Below are 15,760 nucleotides of genomic sequence, written 5' to 3'. Positions count from 1 at the left end.
TTTAACAGCAGCAGCCAATTCAAATTCTGCCTAAGCCAGGCAGGCAAACCTCAGCGATCGGGAGGAGAGGAAAATTCCTTTTCCATCGTTGATGCTGTAGCCACGAGGGTGACCATTGTGAGCAGCCATAAAAGAGGATTTACCTGGCACACTCCCCATATCAGTGAGGGTGTGAGTTGCCTCTTCATTGGGCACTTAAATGCCTCAATTGGCTGCCCGGTGGGTGACAGTGCCACTGAGGTTCCCACTGATGGTAAAATGCCCTGGAGAAAAGAAGGTTGAGAGGGGATCTGATGGCGATGTACAAGATTACGACAGGTTTAGATAAGGGAGACAAAGAAAATTTGTTCCCATTAGCTGATGGTTCAAGGATTGGATAAAGTTTAAGTTTTTGAGCAAAACATACATGAGGAGTAACTTTTGTTTTACAGTGAGAAACATAGAAACATAGAAAATAGGAGGAGTCCGCCATTCGGCCATTCAGCCCTGCTCCACCATTCAGAAAAGATCATGGCTGATCGTCTAATTCAGTACTCTGTTCCCACTTTCTCCCCGTATTCCTTGATCCCTTTGGCACTAATATATCTATCTCCTTCTTGAATATATTTAATGACTTGACCTCCACTGCCTTCTGGGGTAGAGAATTCCACAGGTTCACCACCCTTTGCGTGAAGATATTTCTCCTCATCTCAGTTCTAAATGTCATACCCCGTATCCTGAGACTATGACCCCTGGTTCTGGACTCCCCAGTCATCGGGAACATCCTCCCTGCATCTAGCCTGTCTAGTCCTGTTAGAATTTTATAGGTTTCTATGAGATCCCCTCTCATTCTTCTGAACTCTAGTGAATATAAGCCTAGTCGGCCCAATCTCTCCTCATACGTCAATCCTACCATCCCAGGAATCAGCCTAGTAAATCTTCTTTGCACTGCCTCCATGGCAAGAACATCCATCCTCAAATAAGGAGGTCAAAATTGCACACAATACTCCAGATGTGGTCTCACCAAGGTCCTGTATAACTGCAGTAAGACATCCTTGCTCATGTACTCAAATCCTCTTGCAATGAAAGCCAACATACCATTCGCCTTCCTAACTGCTTGCTTTCAGCAACTGGTTTACAAGCACACCCAATTCTTGTTGCACCTCCCCCTTCCCGAATCTATCATCATTCAAATAATCTGCCTTTCTGTTTTTACAACCAAAGTGGATAACCTCACATTTATCCACCTTATACTGCATCTGCCTTGCATTTGCCCGCTCGCCCAACTGTCCAAATTACATTGGAGCCTCTTTGGATCGTCCTCACAGCTCACATTCACACCACCCCCCCCACCCCCCAGCATTGTGTCGTCTGCGAACTTGGAAATGTTACATTTAGTTTCCTCAAACAAGTCATTAATATATATTGTGAATAGCTGGGGCCCAAGCACTGATCCCTGCGGTACCCCACGAGTCACTGCCTGCAACCCGGAATAATTAGAACATGAGAACATCACAGCGCAGTACAGGCCCTTCGGCCCTCGATGTTGCGCTGACCTGTGAAACCATCTGACCTACACTATTCCATTTTCATCCATATGTCTATCCAATGACAACCTAAATGCCCTTAAAGTTGGCGAGTCCCGTTTAATCCTACTCTCTGTTTCCTGTCTGTCAACCAATTCTCAATCCATGCCAGTATATTATCCCCAATCCCATGTGCTTTAATTTCGCACACTAACCTCTTATGTGGGACCTTATCAAAAGCCTTCTGAAAATCCAAATACACCACATCCACTGTTTCTGCCTCATCTATTCTACCAGTTACATCCTGTGGGCCATCAGCAGCAGCAGAATCGTACTCAACCACAATCTGTAACCTCATGGCCTGGCATATCCCCCACTCTACCATTACCATCAAGCCAGGAGACCAACCCTGGTTCAATGAAGAGTGCAGGAGGGCATGCCAGGAGCAGCACCAGGCATACCTCAAAATGAGGTGTCAACCTGGTGAAGCTACAACCCAGGACTACTTGCATGCCAAACTGCGTAAGCAGCATGCGATAGACAGAGCTAAGCGATCCCAAAACCAACGGATCAGATCTAAGCTCTGCAGTCCTGCCACATCCAGCCGTGAATGGTGGTGGACAATTAAACAACTAACTGGAGGAGGTGGCTCCACAAATATCCCCATCCTCAATGATGGGGGAGCCCAGCACATCAGTGCGAAAGATAAGGCTGAAGCATTTGCAACAATCTTCAGCCAGAAGTGCCGAGTTGATGATCCATCTCGGCCTCCTGAAGTCCCCAGCATCACAGATGCCAGACTTCAGCCAATTCGATTCACTCCATGTGATATCAAGAAACGACTGAAGGCACTGGATACTGCAAAAGCTACGGGCCCTGACAATATTCCGGCAATAGTACTGAAGACCTGTGCTCCAGAACTTGCTGCGCCCCTAGCCTAGCTGTTCCAGTACAGCTACAACACTGGCATCTACCCTGCAATGTGGAAAATTGTCCAGGTATGTCTGGTACACAAAAAGCAGGACAAATCCAACCCAGCCAATTACCACCCCATCAGCCTACTCTCAATCATCAGTAAAGTGATGGAAGGTGTCATCAACAGTGCCATCAAGCGGCACTTGCTTAGCAACAACCTTATCAGTGACCCTCAGTTTGGGTTCCGCCAGGGCCACTCAGCTCCTGACCTCATTACAGCCTTGGTTCAAACATGGACGAAAGAGCTGAACTCGAAGTGAGGTGAGAGTGACTGCCCTTGACATCAAGGCAGCATTTGACCGAGTATGGCATCAAGGACCCCTCACAAAACTGAGGTCAATGGGAATCAGGGGGAAAACCCTCTGCTGGCTGGAGTCATACCGAGCACAAAGGAAGATGGTTGTGGTTGTTGGAGGTCAATCATCTGAGCTCCAGGACATCATTGCAGGAGTTCCTCAGGGTAGTGTCCTGGGCCCAACCATCTTCAGCTGCTTCATCAATGACCTTCCTTCAATCATAAGGTCAGAAGTGGGGATGTTCGCTGATGATTGCACAATGTTCAGCACCATTCGTGACTCCTCAGATACTAAAGCAATCCGTGGAGAAATGCTGCAAGACCTGGACAATATCCAGGCTTGGGCTGATAAGAGGCAAGTAACATTCGCACCACACAAGTGCCAGGCAATGACCATCTTCAACAAGAGAGAATCTAACCATCTCCCCTTGACATTCAACGGCATTACCATCGCTGAATCGCCCACTATCAACATCCTAGGGGCTACCATTGACCAGAAACTGAACTGGAGTAGCCATATAAATACCGTGGCTACAAGAGCAGGTCAGAGGCAATGAATCCTGAGGCGAGTAACTCAACTCCTGACTCCCCAAAGCCTGTCCACCATCGACAAGGCACAAGTCAGGAGTGTGATGGAATACTCTCCACTTGCCTGGATGGGTGCAGCTCCAACAACACTCAAGAAGCTCGACTCCACCCAGGACAAAGCAGCCCGCTTGATTGGCACCCCATCTACAATCATTTACTCCCTCCACCACCGATGCACAGTGGCAGCAGTGTGTACCATCTACAAGATGCACTGCAGCAATGCACCAAGGCTCCTCAGACAGCACCTTCCAAACCCACGACCTCTACCAACTAGAAGGACAAGGGCAGCACATACATGGGAACACCACCACCTGCAAGTTCCCCTCCAAGTCACACACCATCCAGACTTGGAACTATATCGCCGTTCCTTCACTGTCGCTGGGTCAAAATCCTGGAACTCCCTTCCTAACAGCACTGTGGGTGTACCTACCCCCCCCCCAACCCATGGACTGCAGCGGTTCAAGAAGGCAGCTCACCACCACCTTCTCAAGGGCAATTAGGGATGGGCAATAAATGCTGGCCTGGCCAGTGACACCCCCATCCCATGAATGAATTAAAAAAAAAAAAATCCTCAAAAAACTCCAGTAAATTTGTTAAGCATGATTTCCCTTTTGTCAACCAATGCTGACTTTGTCCAATCCCGTTTATGCTTTCCAGGTGTTCTGCTATCACATCTTTTATTATAGACTCTAGCATTTTTCCCACTACTGATGTAAGGCTAACTGGTCTGTAATTCCCTGTTTTTTCTCTCCTTTTTTAAATAGTAGGGTTACATTTGCCACCTTCCAATCTGGAGGAACTGCTCCAGAGTCTATAGAATGTTGGAAAATGGCCACCAATGCACCCACTATTTCCAGGGCCATTAATGAGTAGTAATGATTTGGAAGTCACTGCCTATGGGGGTGGTGGAAGTGGAGATGATCAATGATTTCAAAAGGGAATTGGATCGGCACTTCAGGGAAAAAAAACTTGCAGGGCTATGGGGATGGTGCAGGGGACTGAGTGAACTACAATTCAGAGAGCTGGCATGGACTCAATAGGTCAGATGGCCTCCTTCTGTGGAATAAAGACTCTATAATGAAGATGTGGAACCTGCTACCACAGTAGGTGTTTGTGGTGAATAGTTTATATACATTGAAGGAGAGTCTGGATAATCAGATGAGAGAGAAGACAACAGAGAGTTATGCTGATAGAATTAGATGAGGAAAGACGGGAGGAGACTCGAGTGCAGCATAAATGCCTGCATGGACTGGTTGGGCCGAATGGCCTGTTTCTGTGCTGTATATCCTATGTAATACAGTACTGTCTGTGTGAAGTCTTTAACTGTCCCTCAGTCTGGTCTCATTACCTGATGATCAGAATTACCCTCCTGGAGATTAGTGACCAGCCTCATCATGTTCGGGGAAAATGGTCTCATTTCTGTCACTTCTTAAATCCTGGATTTTATGGGAATGGGGTGATTTCCCCGGAATTAAATGATAAAATGGTGATTTCCTGTACTTTTTACTCTGTACAGTATATCAATCTGTATAATACCTGGGGTGAGTTATATTGTGAAATGGTGCTAACTGCTGCTGTAAAATCCATTCCCCAGGATTTTATATAACAAGGAGAATTGATTCTGTCCCATTGCAAGTTTTAAATGTGCCTGTGCTCCTATTTTACAGCGGAGGAAAGTCTCTCACTTTATTCCCCATTAAGCTGGCGCTGCATTTATTTCAAGTGTAACTGGTCCGACAGTTTTGGGGAATTTTTGGGAGCACCCTTCCCGATTGCGGCCTCATGCACGGGGGATGGATTATTGGACATTCCCGGGTTCAGGCCCCAGGTTTTTCCCAGAAGCTGCTGCTGTGAGGTCCCACCACTGGCCGGTGTGTGTCTGTACTTCGGGGTTAATATCCCATAACATGTTTGATTGGAGCCTTTTTATCAGCAAGTTGAACCTCCCAAATGTCACTCTTTACTTAATGTTCAGGACTGTGAATAATTCTAAACATTTACAGTTAAAATAATTCCTGTTTCCCCAATACTCCCAGTCCAGGAAACGTCTCCCTCGACATACACATCCTGCATGGGATTGAATTAAATGTCTAATATTAATTATTTAAACTGGGGTTTCTGTCCTGTTTCTAGTTAAAATGGTGGATGTGGAAAATATTTGACATTAATTTTCTGTTCTGCTGGTTTATATTTTATATTTACATTCTGCTGTCCAACCTTATTAATGATTTATTGTAATTAAATTATCAGACCCTTTCAGTGACCTGTATTTACTGATTCCATACAGATTGTAAAATCCCTGAAGGTTCACAAGGATCCATTTTAGATTTTCCAGTCCTGATGGTAAAACTAAACAATCCTCTTATTATTTGTCATTGTTGTGTTGAATCTGTTTCTCTCTGGTTTCACTGAACTGCAGCCGAAGGTTAACAGCTAAAACTGTGCAAGGCTTGAACGGAAAAGTTGCCAGCTTTACACAAGGAGAAGGAGCTGTGAAGCAGCTGAAGTCATTATTTTCCAGCCTGCTCGGCAGTGGGTGATAAAACATTCGATGAGACTGTGGGATGCTGTGAGGCAAGGTTACAGATAAGAAGGAAGGCCAGCAGATGTATTTTGATTTTAAAACTAAGCAGATAGACGACTCCAGGTCCTGAGTGTACGTGACAAAGAACATTCACGATGCTGGGAGAAACTGGATAAGAAGGGGAGGCTCGGAGCCCCGAAAGGAGAAGACCTGCAGGACCAACACGGAAAGGGAACCCTGAGTCCACTTCAGTGAAGAGAACCCATCAGAGGGAGACTGATCACCTTGCCTCGCAACTGGTTGTATTGAAGTCCAAGCTGTGAGTCTTGTGATTTATTCTAACAAATAACAAGTAGTTTAACAAGTGAAATAATGAGTAGCTAAGTGATTTAAGTATCAATACAAGTGTTTATATGAAGTATCTCATGCAGGTGTCTTTTGTCCGCCACATCAGTTGAGTTTGAGGGTCAACAGAACGGTTTCTTTCACTTCATTATGGAGCAACAGCACAATCTGTGACTGTTCAACACTTCAACAGTTAGAGACAAATAAACAGTTACCTCAACTCCTGGAATTTGTGCAGTACGGGTTCCAGTTGCTGGAGTTCTTCACGCTGAATGTTGCAGTCATATAGATCGAGGTTTTTTATGGTATCACAGAGACCAATAACGTGAGACAGGACCGCACAGTCAATTGGGGTCAGTCGCAATTCACTAAATGTAAGTGTGTCCACAGATCTCACTGTTTCCCGAATCAGTTCTTTATTCTGAGACTCAAACAGGTAGTGCAATGTGTTCAGGAGCTTTCTTTTACCAGTTTCACTCCCTGTGTTTCGAATCTCTCCCTGAACCTTCTCCTTCACCCAGTCAATCACTCGGCAGGTTGTTTGATGAGGAAATAGACCCAGAAACTCCTCCAGGGGTCGAGCTGCCTGTGGGGAGGAGAGACCAGCAACAAAACGCAGAAATATCTCAAATCTCCCATCCTTCTTCCTGTGAGCGTCATTGAGGAGATTCTGGACGTCCCTGGGATCTGCAGTCAGGAATTGTGTAAGTGCAGCTACAAACTCTTGGATGGTGAGGTGCGGGAATGTGTAAACCACACTCTGGACAGAATCATCTCTCTCCAAAAGTTCCATCAGGAATCCAGACAGAAACTGGGAAGGTTGCAGATTGTACTCGATCAAATCTCCATCTCTAAACACAATCTTCTTCTCGGAGACTCCTGTGAAGGCCATCTCACCGATCTTCAGTAACACATCACGGGGGTTTTCAATCTCTCGGCCATGGTTTTTCAGAATGTTGTAAATATAGTAGGAATATAGCTGGGTGATGGTCTTGGGAACTTGCTGCTGTTTCCTGTCTCTTTGTGTAAAGAAGGGACCCAGTGACAGACAGAGGATCCAGCAGTAGGAAGGGTTGTAACACATGGTGTACAGGATCTCATTCTCCTCCACGTGTTTGAAAACAGCTGCTGCCACCGTCTGATCTTCGAAAAACTTGTTGAAATATTCCTTCCGTTCATCACCAACAAATCCCAGGATTTCAGCCCAGACACTGATCTCAGCCTTTTCCAATAAATGTAATGCAGTGGGGCGACTGGTCACTAACACTGAACATCCTGGGAGCAGCTTGTGCTGTATTAAACTGTACACAATGTCAGACACTTCACACCAGCATTCGGGATCTGTGCACATGTACTGAGGTTCTGTATTTCTCCGATTGTCAGCAAAATCGATCGTGTCCTTGAATTCATCCAAACCATCAAATATAAACAGCAATCCCTCTGGATTCTTCCAGAGCTCTCCCAGAACATTCCCAAAGTAAGGATACTGATCCAGTATCAGATTCCTCAGGTTTATTCTACAGGTAATAGTATTCAAATCCCAGAATTTAAAACTGAAAACAAATTGAAGGTTTGGGTATATTTTCCCAGTGCCCCAGTCATAAACAATCTTTTGTACCATTGTTGTTTTTCCAATCCCCAGGATTCCACTCAATGCTGCTGAACTCCCAGATTTGGATTTTCTCTGGGAAAAACTACTCTGGAATAATTGATCAGCTTGAATTTTTTCCATTTCTTTCCAGAGATGTTTCTCTCTCCACTCTTCATGGTCTCGGCCTCTTGCCAGCAGTTCATGTTCTACAAGTGTCCAACCTCGAACAGTAGAAATGAGCGTTAGCTCAGCGTATCGATCAACCAGCTGGAAAATCTTAACCTTCTCCTTTATTAGGATAGTGTTCACTCTCGGTGTTTCAGTTTGTACCCGGAGTGTTTCCTTGTGTTTCTGTTGAATATCTTCAATTAGAACAGACAGAAAGTGGTTTTCAATGTTAGTTGTACTAACACAACAATTTCTCAAAAAGTAAATAGTCTGTAAAGTTAAGGTATTGTAGGGCTGCTCTGCCGAGTGGAATGTACAGCTTGTGGCATGTGGGAAGTCATGGACGCACCACGTGTCCTGGACAAACATCTGCAAGAAGTGTCACCAGCTCCAGAAGCTTGAGCTCCGGGTTTCAGAACTCAAACAGCAGCTGGAGTCACTGTTGTGCATCCGCGAGGCAGGGGACTATGTGGATAGCACGTTTAGTGAGGTGGTGACACCGCAGATTAGAGCAATGCAGGCAGGTAGGGAATGGAGTCCCCTCGTATGATCTCACTCGTTAATTGGTTTTCCATTTTGGATACTGGTGAGGGTAATGGTTCCTCAGAGGCGTGCAGTCAGAGCCAAATTTGTGGCACCACAGGTAGCTCAGCTGCACAGGAGGGGAGAAAGAGGAGTGGAGAGCAGTCATAGAGGATTCGTTAGTTAGGGGAACAGATAGTCATTTCTGCAGCACTAAACTTGACTCCAGGATGGTGTGTTGCCTTCCTGGTGCCAGGGTCAAGGATGTCACAGAGCGGCTGCAGGACATTCTTCGGGGGGAGGATGAACAGCTAGAGGTCTTTGTCCACATTGGTACCAACGACATCGGTAAGAAGGGGATGAGGTCCTGAAAGCAGATTTCGGGAGCTAGGAAGGAGATTAAAAAGCAGGACCTGAAAAGCAGTAACCTCAGGATTACTCCCAGTCCCATGTGCAAGTGAGCATAGGAGCAGGCGAATTGAGTGATTTAACATGTGGCTGTAAAACAGGTGCAGGAGGGAGGGCGTCTGATTTCTGAGACATTGGGGCAGGTGGGACCTGTACAAGATGGACAGGTTACATCTTAGGACTGGGATGAATATCCTAGCAGGCAGATTTGCTAATGCTGTTGGGGAGGGTGTAAACTAAATTGTCGGGGGAATGGGAACCTGAGACGGAGCTCAGATTGGAGGGAAGCAATGCTGGTAACTTGTCTGGGGTGTCGGAACCAGGAGCAAGTATTAGAGAGGAATACCAAGGTGCACAAAATACTGAGCGGGGGGAGGGGGAGGGGGATAGATAGCACAAGAGTAGGGAATAGTATGTTATTCGGTGCGGTCAGAGTAAAGGAGAAAGTAATAAAGTTTGAATCACGGATAAGTAAATGTATGTGAATGCACAGAATGTGGTTAATGAGACTGGTGAGGTACAGGTGCAGATTGCCATGTGGAAATATGATGTTGGGGCTATAACAGAGACCTGGCTCAAAGAAGGGCAGGACTGGATGTTAAATATTCCTCGATACAAGTTGTTCAGGAAAGAGTGGAAAGGGGAAAATGGTGGCGATGTGCCAGTATTGATTAAGAAGGGCATTGCAATGCTGGAGAAAAAGGATGTCCCAGAGGGGTCAAGGACAGATCAATTTGGGTAGAGCTAAGGAACAAAAAGGGTGCAGTTACATCGCTCAGTGTTGCCTTGAAACCACCAGCTAGTGGGAAGGACGTGGAGCAACAAATTTGCAAGGAAATTACAGAAAGGTGCAAAAATTATAGGGTAATTATAATGGGAGACTTCAATTATCCAAACATAGACTGGGATAATAGTGTAAAGGGCAGTGAGGGACAAGAGTTCCCAGAGTGCGTTGTAGAAAGTTTTCTACAACAGTATGTTGCTAGTCCAAAGAGAAAGGAGGCACTGTTAAACCTGCTTCTTGGGAATGAGGTGTGCCAAGTGGATCAAGTATCAGTAGGAGAGCATTTAGGGGATAGTTAGCTATGAGGAGAGGTTGGATAAACTCGGATTGTTTTCACTGGAATGACGGAGGTGGAGGGGCGACATGATAGAGGTTTACAAAGTTATAAGTGGCATGGACAGAGTGGATAGTCAGAAGCTTTTTCCCAGGGTGGAAGAGTCAGTTACTAAGGGACATAGGTTTAAGGTGAGAGGGGCAAAGTTTAGAGGGGATGTGCGAGGCAAGTTCATTACACAGAGGTTGGTGAGTGTCTGGAACTTGTTGCCGGGGGAGGTGGTGGAAGCGGGTGCCATAGAGACGTTTAAGAGGCATCTTGACAAATACATGAATAGGATGGGAATAGAGGGATATGGACCCCGGAAGTGCAGAAGGTTTTAGTTTAGGCAGGCATCAAGATCGGCGCAGGCTTGGAGGGCCGAATGGCCAGTTCCTGTGCTGTACTGTTCTTTGTTCTTTGTTCATAAAGTGCTGCAATGCGATGTATTCATGTGCACGATATTTAAAATGCAATTCCACCCCGCCAACCTCCCATTGAATTCTGCTTTCATTTCCTGAGATGGGTTGTATTGTGGCATCTTTCCATAAAAATGTTGTTGAACTAATGCCTGATCTTAAATGTGTGAGCTTTCCAAACTAGAAAGTCTAACTTTGATCAAATGCGCTTTATTGTTTTATAATTCTAACCGGAGCAGCAAAGAAGGTGACACAAAGTTTAAAAAAAAAAGCACAAGTAAAGACCACATCACAGATAACAGGAGCAGGAGAGAAGACAACTCCAAAGTTGAAAAGTGCAAGAGCTAAGTCAACAGTGATAAAATGAACAGGAAAGGTGACAGCATCATGGACACAAAGAGCATTAAAGAAGCTAACACATCAGAGAAAAAGAGCAGAAGAAAATCAAACAGCAACAAAGATCACACTGAGGTGTTGCTGGATGACGAAGAGCCAATGTAAGTCTGTAAGCTCAGGGACGTTGGGTGAACAGAATTTGGTGCGAAGTATGATAGGGCAGCAGATCTTTGGATGACCAAAAGGTTATAGAGAGTAGAATGTGGGAGACTGGCCAGGTGTGCATTAAAATAGCCACGTCTCGCAGTAACAAAGGCATGGATGAAAGTTTCAGCATCAGATGAGCTGATCTGTGTCTCTTACTCCGTCTCTGTTTCTCTCTCTGTTTCCCTCACTCTCCCTGTCCCACTCTGCACATCTCTGTTTTCACATCCATATCTCTGTTACTCTGCTCTCACACTATCTCTCACTCTTTCTCCACTTTTTTTGTTCTCCCCATTCTCTGGATACTTCTATTTCCCATATCTCTGTTTTTCTCTATCCCTCTCTTTCTGTGTTGATCTCACTTACTGCTTCGCTCTTTTTCACCCTCTCCTACTCTGACTCTCTAATTCCATGCTTTCTTCCTCTCTATCGCTCTCTCTCTCTGTCTCTCGCTCTGACCGTCTTTCTACCTATTTCTTTCTTTCTCTCTCACTGTCTGCCTCTCTGTCTCTGAATCTGCAATGCTCTCTTTCCCTCTCTCTGTCTGATTCTCTCTATCTCTGTATCTCTGCCCCTTTCTCCCTCCCTGTCTCTCTATTTCTGTATCCCTATCTCTCATAATATCATAGAAAGTTTACGGCACAGCAAGAGGCCACTTGGCCCATCGTGTCTGTTCCAGCCGAAAAACGATGCACCTATTCTAATCCAACCTTCCAGAATTTGGTCCGTAGCCCTGCAGATTATGGCACTTGTAGTGTGCATTCAGACTCCTTTAGAATGAGTGGAGGGTTTCTGCCCCAACTATCCATTCAGGCAGTGAGTTCCAGACCCCACATGAAAAAGAAATCGTCAACTCCCCTCTAATTATTCTAGAAATCTCTTTAAATCTATGCCCATGGTCGCTGAGCTCTCTGCCAAGGTAAATAGGCCCTTCATCTCCATTCTATCCAGGTCCCCTCTGTTCCGTGGAGAACAACCTCAGCCTATCTAAACTTTCTTCATTGATGCATTTATCGAGTGCTGGCCGCATCCTCGTGTACCCCCTCGAGGGCAATTACGACCTTTAAGTAATGAGGTGACCAGAACTGCACACAGTACTCAAATTGTGGCATAACCTATGAGTTATACAGTTCCAGCTCAACCTCGCTGCTCTTATATTCTACACCTAGGCTAATAAAGGAAGGATTCCATGTACCGTTTTAACCACCTTATCAACCTGTCCTGCTACCTTCAGGGATCTGTGGACATTCACTCCAAGGTCCCTCACTTTCTCTACACTTCTCAGTATTTTCCCATTAATCGTGCATTCCTTTACCTTGTTTGACCATCCTAAATGCATCAATTCACACTTTTCGGGTAAAATTCTGTTTGGCACTTTTTTGGCCATCTGACCAATCCATCAATATCTTTCTGCAGCCTGCAGCTATCCTCCTCGCTAACTACAACACGACCAATCTTTGTGTTGTCTACAAACTTTTTGATCAATCCCCCTACATTTACGTCCAAATCTTTAATATACACCACAAAAATACCGGGGACCCAGTACTGAGCCCTGCGGAATGCCACTGGAAACAGCCCTCCAGTCGCAAAACACCTGTCATCAATTACACTTTGTTTCCTGCCACTGAGCCACTTTTGTATCCACCTTGCTGCATTTCCCTGGATCTTATGGGATTTTATGTTTTGACCAATCTGCCATGTGGGACCTTGTCAAAAGTCTTGCTATAATCCATGTGGACTGCATCAACTGCAATACCCTCGTCTATCTTCCTTGTTACTTCTTCAAAAACCTCGATCAAGTTGATCAGACAAGATCTTCCCTTAAGAAATCCTTTCTGATTTTCCTTCAGTAACCTATGCCTTTATAAGTGACAATTTATCCTGTCTCTTAGAATATATTCCAATAAGTTTCACGCTACAGCGGTTAGACTGACTGGCCTGTAATTATCCATCATTCCCTTTTTAAACAGAGGTATAACGTTAGCAGATCTCCCATCCTGCAGCACAACACCTATATCCAGTGAGGACTGGGAAATGAGGGTCATACCTAACGGTATTTTACTCTCTTGCTTCTTTAACAGCCCGGGATGCATTTCATCCAGCCCTGGTGATTTATCAACTTTCGAAGATACTAATCCCATTAATACATCCTGTCCCCCTATGTTTGTCACATCCAATGCTTCACACCACTCTTCCTTAACTACAATATCTGCATTGCCCACCTCTTTTGTGAAGATAATTACAGAGTATTCATTCAGATCAATGCCAACACCTTTCGCCCCTGCAAATAGGTTACCTTTCTGTTCTTTTATGGGCCCTACTCTCTCCCTAGTTATCCTCTTACTTTTAATATATTGCTAAAAATCTTTGGGTTCACCTTGATTTTGCTTGCCAATTATGCTTTATGCCCTCTCTTTATTTTCCTAATTTCCTTTTTGATTTTACCGCTCCACTTTCGATACTCCTCTCGGCTTTCTGTGGTATTGAGTGTCGGACATAAGCTTCCCTTTTTGCCTTATTTTGCTCTGCAAACTCCTTGACATCGATGGGGCTCTCGATTTGGCCGGCTCACTCTCTTTCTTGGTGGGAACATGTTTACTTTGAATCTCCCCTTTGAATGCCACCCACTGTTCTGACACTGATTTACCTTCAGTAGCTGTTGCAAGTCCACTTTGTTAAATTAATCCTCAGTTTAGTAAAATTGGCCTTGCCCCAATTGAGAACTCTAACTCCTGTTCCATCTCTGTCCTTTTCTATAATTATGTTAAAACTAAATGAGTAGTGATATCAACCACAAAAACGCTCCTCCACTGCCACCCTTTCCACCTTTTCATCCTCATTTCCAAAAACTAAGTCGAAAACTGCGCCAATTTTGTGAGAGGCAGAGAAGGCAAAACAAAAGAAAAAAAGATCCAGGACAGAAGATAAAAGAAATTATAAAAAAGAGCAGGCGAGTAGACAACATGAACGACAAAAGGACTATGAGACAAAAGAACAGCAAGTGTAACAGGGAGCATGACAGAAGACAACATACATTCAAAGGACAAACGAGAGAAACGAACACCAAAGATAAAAGCAGCAGGAACAGAAGACAACAACAAAATCAACGGAGCAAGAGAGAAGTCAGCACCATAGTTAGGAGGAGGCAAGAATGCAACACAAGAAGTAAAGAAGCATGAGTGCAATAGAAGAACACAGGGAAAGGAGTAGGCTCTTTAAACCATGTTCTGCCCTTCAGTCTGATCATGGCTGATATACAATCTAACCCCATAATCTAACTCTTGCCTTTAACCATCTCTCTTAATAACTTTGATCAATCACAATCCATCAGTATGAGTAGTAAAATTGTTTTTCCTTTCTGGCATCAGTTGCTGTTGTGGGAGAGGGTTCCAAAATCTACTAACCCTTGCTCATAGAATGTTTTCCTAATTTGAATGCTGAAAGGCATAACTCTATTTGTTAGCCAATGCCGATTATTCCCAGTCACACCAACCAGAGGAAATACTTCCTCCAAATCCACCTTATTGGTTCCCCTCAATATTTTATAAATATCGTTTAAAATCATGTTTTAACCTTCTAAATACAAGGGAATACAACCCTAGTTTGGTGATTATATGCTAATAATTTAAGCCTTCAAGTCCAGGTATCATTCAAGTAAATCTATGCTGCACTCCCTCCAATGCCAATATATCGTTCTTAAGCTTTGGTGCTCAGATCAGCTCACAGTACTCCAAGTGTGGTCTAACGAGCAATTTGTATAGCTGAAGTATGACTTCTACCAGTTCTATGTCGTCCTTTAGATATAAAGGCCAGCATTACCTAAGCTTCTTTGATTATTTTCTGCACCTGTTGAGGATATGTTAATGATCTATGTACCTGAACCCACACGTCTCCTTGTACTGGCACTGTTTATGAGTTTTCATCATTTAGAAAGAACCCTGTTCTATCATTTTTAGGACAAAACGGATAACCTACGGGCGACGGGGTTGCACATTGGCACAGTGGTGAGTACCGCAGCCTCACAGCTCCAGCGTCACGTGTTTGGGGCTCTGGTTTTCTCCAACAGCCGAAAACTTGCAAGTTGATAGGTAAATTGGCCATTGTAAATTGCTCCTAGTGCAGGTAGGTGGCAGGAGAATTGTGGGGATGTGGTAGGGGGTATGGGATTAATGGAATATAGGATTAGTATAAATGGGTGGTTGATGGTCAGCACGGACTCGGTGGGCCGAAGGGCCTGTTTCAGGGCTCTATGACTCTACTTTGAAATCCATTTGCCACCGTTTTTCATATTCACCTTAATCTATCAATATCTCTTGGAAATGTAATGCTTGCATCAGCAGTGCTTATAATGCTGGAGCTGGGCCAGAAGGGCGGCATTCACCGAATAAGCGTTGGAATGTATTAATAAGTTTATAAGAATCACTGCAGTTGTGAGAGGCCCGTTGAATGATGGGATGCCTGATCACTCTTTGGATTGTACAACTCAGTACCTAATTACCTCCACATCTGTGTAAACACGCTGCTTCACTAATCGAAGAAATAAGGGTGAGATGGGAGACGACACAGCATGCCATAAACTACGGGAGCTAGCAGCTTCAAGGTTTAGGAAGAGATAGCAGGAAAATGCTTGTGGGGCAATACAATCCAAGTTATTTATCAAGCTGCAGACCTGGAATGTGGCGGGGTGGTGTGAACAATGAGTAATGGAAATTGTATTCTCTAAAGGTGTCCTACAGATTCTGTTTCACTGAGAATATCTTTGGGTGAACCATAGACTTCTCCC

The 15,760-nt window shown here is 44.6% G+C and overlaps 1 protein-coding gene across 1 annotated transcript; it reads right to left on the bottom strand.

The window, feature by feature from the left end:
- Nucleotides 1-6,443: 6,443 nt before the first annotated feature.
- Nucleotides 6,444-7,340, bottom strand: LOC137345345 (NACHT, LRR and PYD domains-containing protein 6-like; the record flags this gene model as incomplete). Its single annotated transcript, XM_068008838.1, has 1 exon — nt 6,444-7,340. A coding segment is annotated over one exon (897 nt), but the record flags the coding sequence as incomplete, so codon positions are not given.
- Between the last annotated feature and the right edge of the window lie 8,420 nt (nt 7,341-15,760).

This window comes from Heterodontus francisci, chromosome 28, assembly GCF_036365525.1.
Source record: "Heterodontus francisci isolate sHetFra1 chromosome 28, sHetFra1.hap1, whole genome shotgun sequence".
Lineage (NCBI taxonomy): Eukaryota > Metazoa > Chordata > Chondrichthyes > Heterodontiformes > Heterodontidae > Heterodontus > Heterodontus francisci.
The sequence above is the reverse complement of the archived record's forward strand: the minus strand, read 5'-3'. Positions and strand labels throughout refer to the sequence as shown.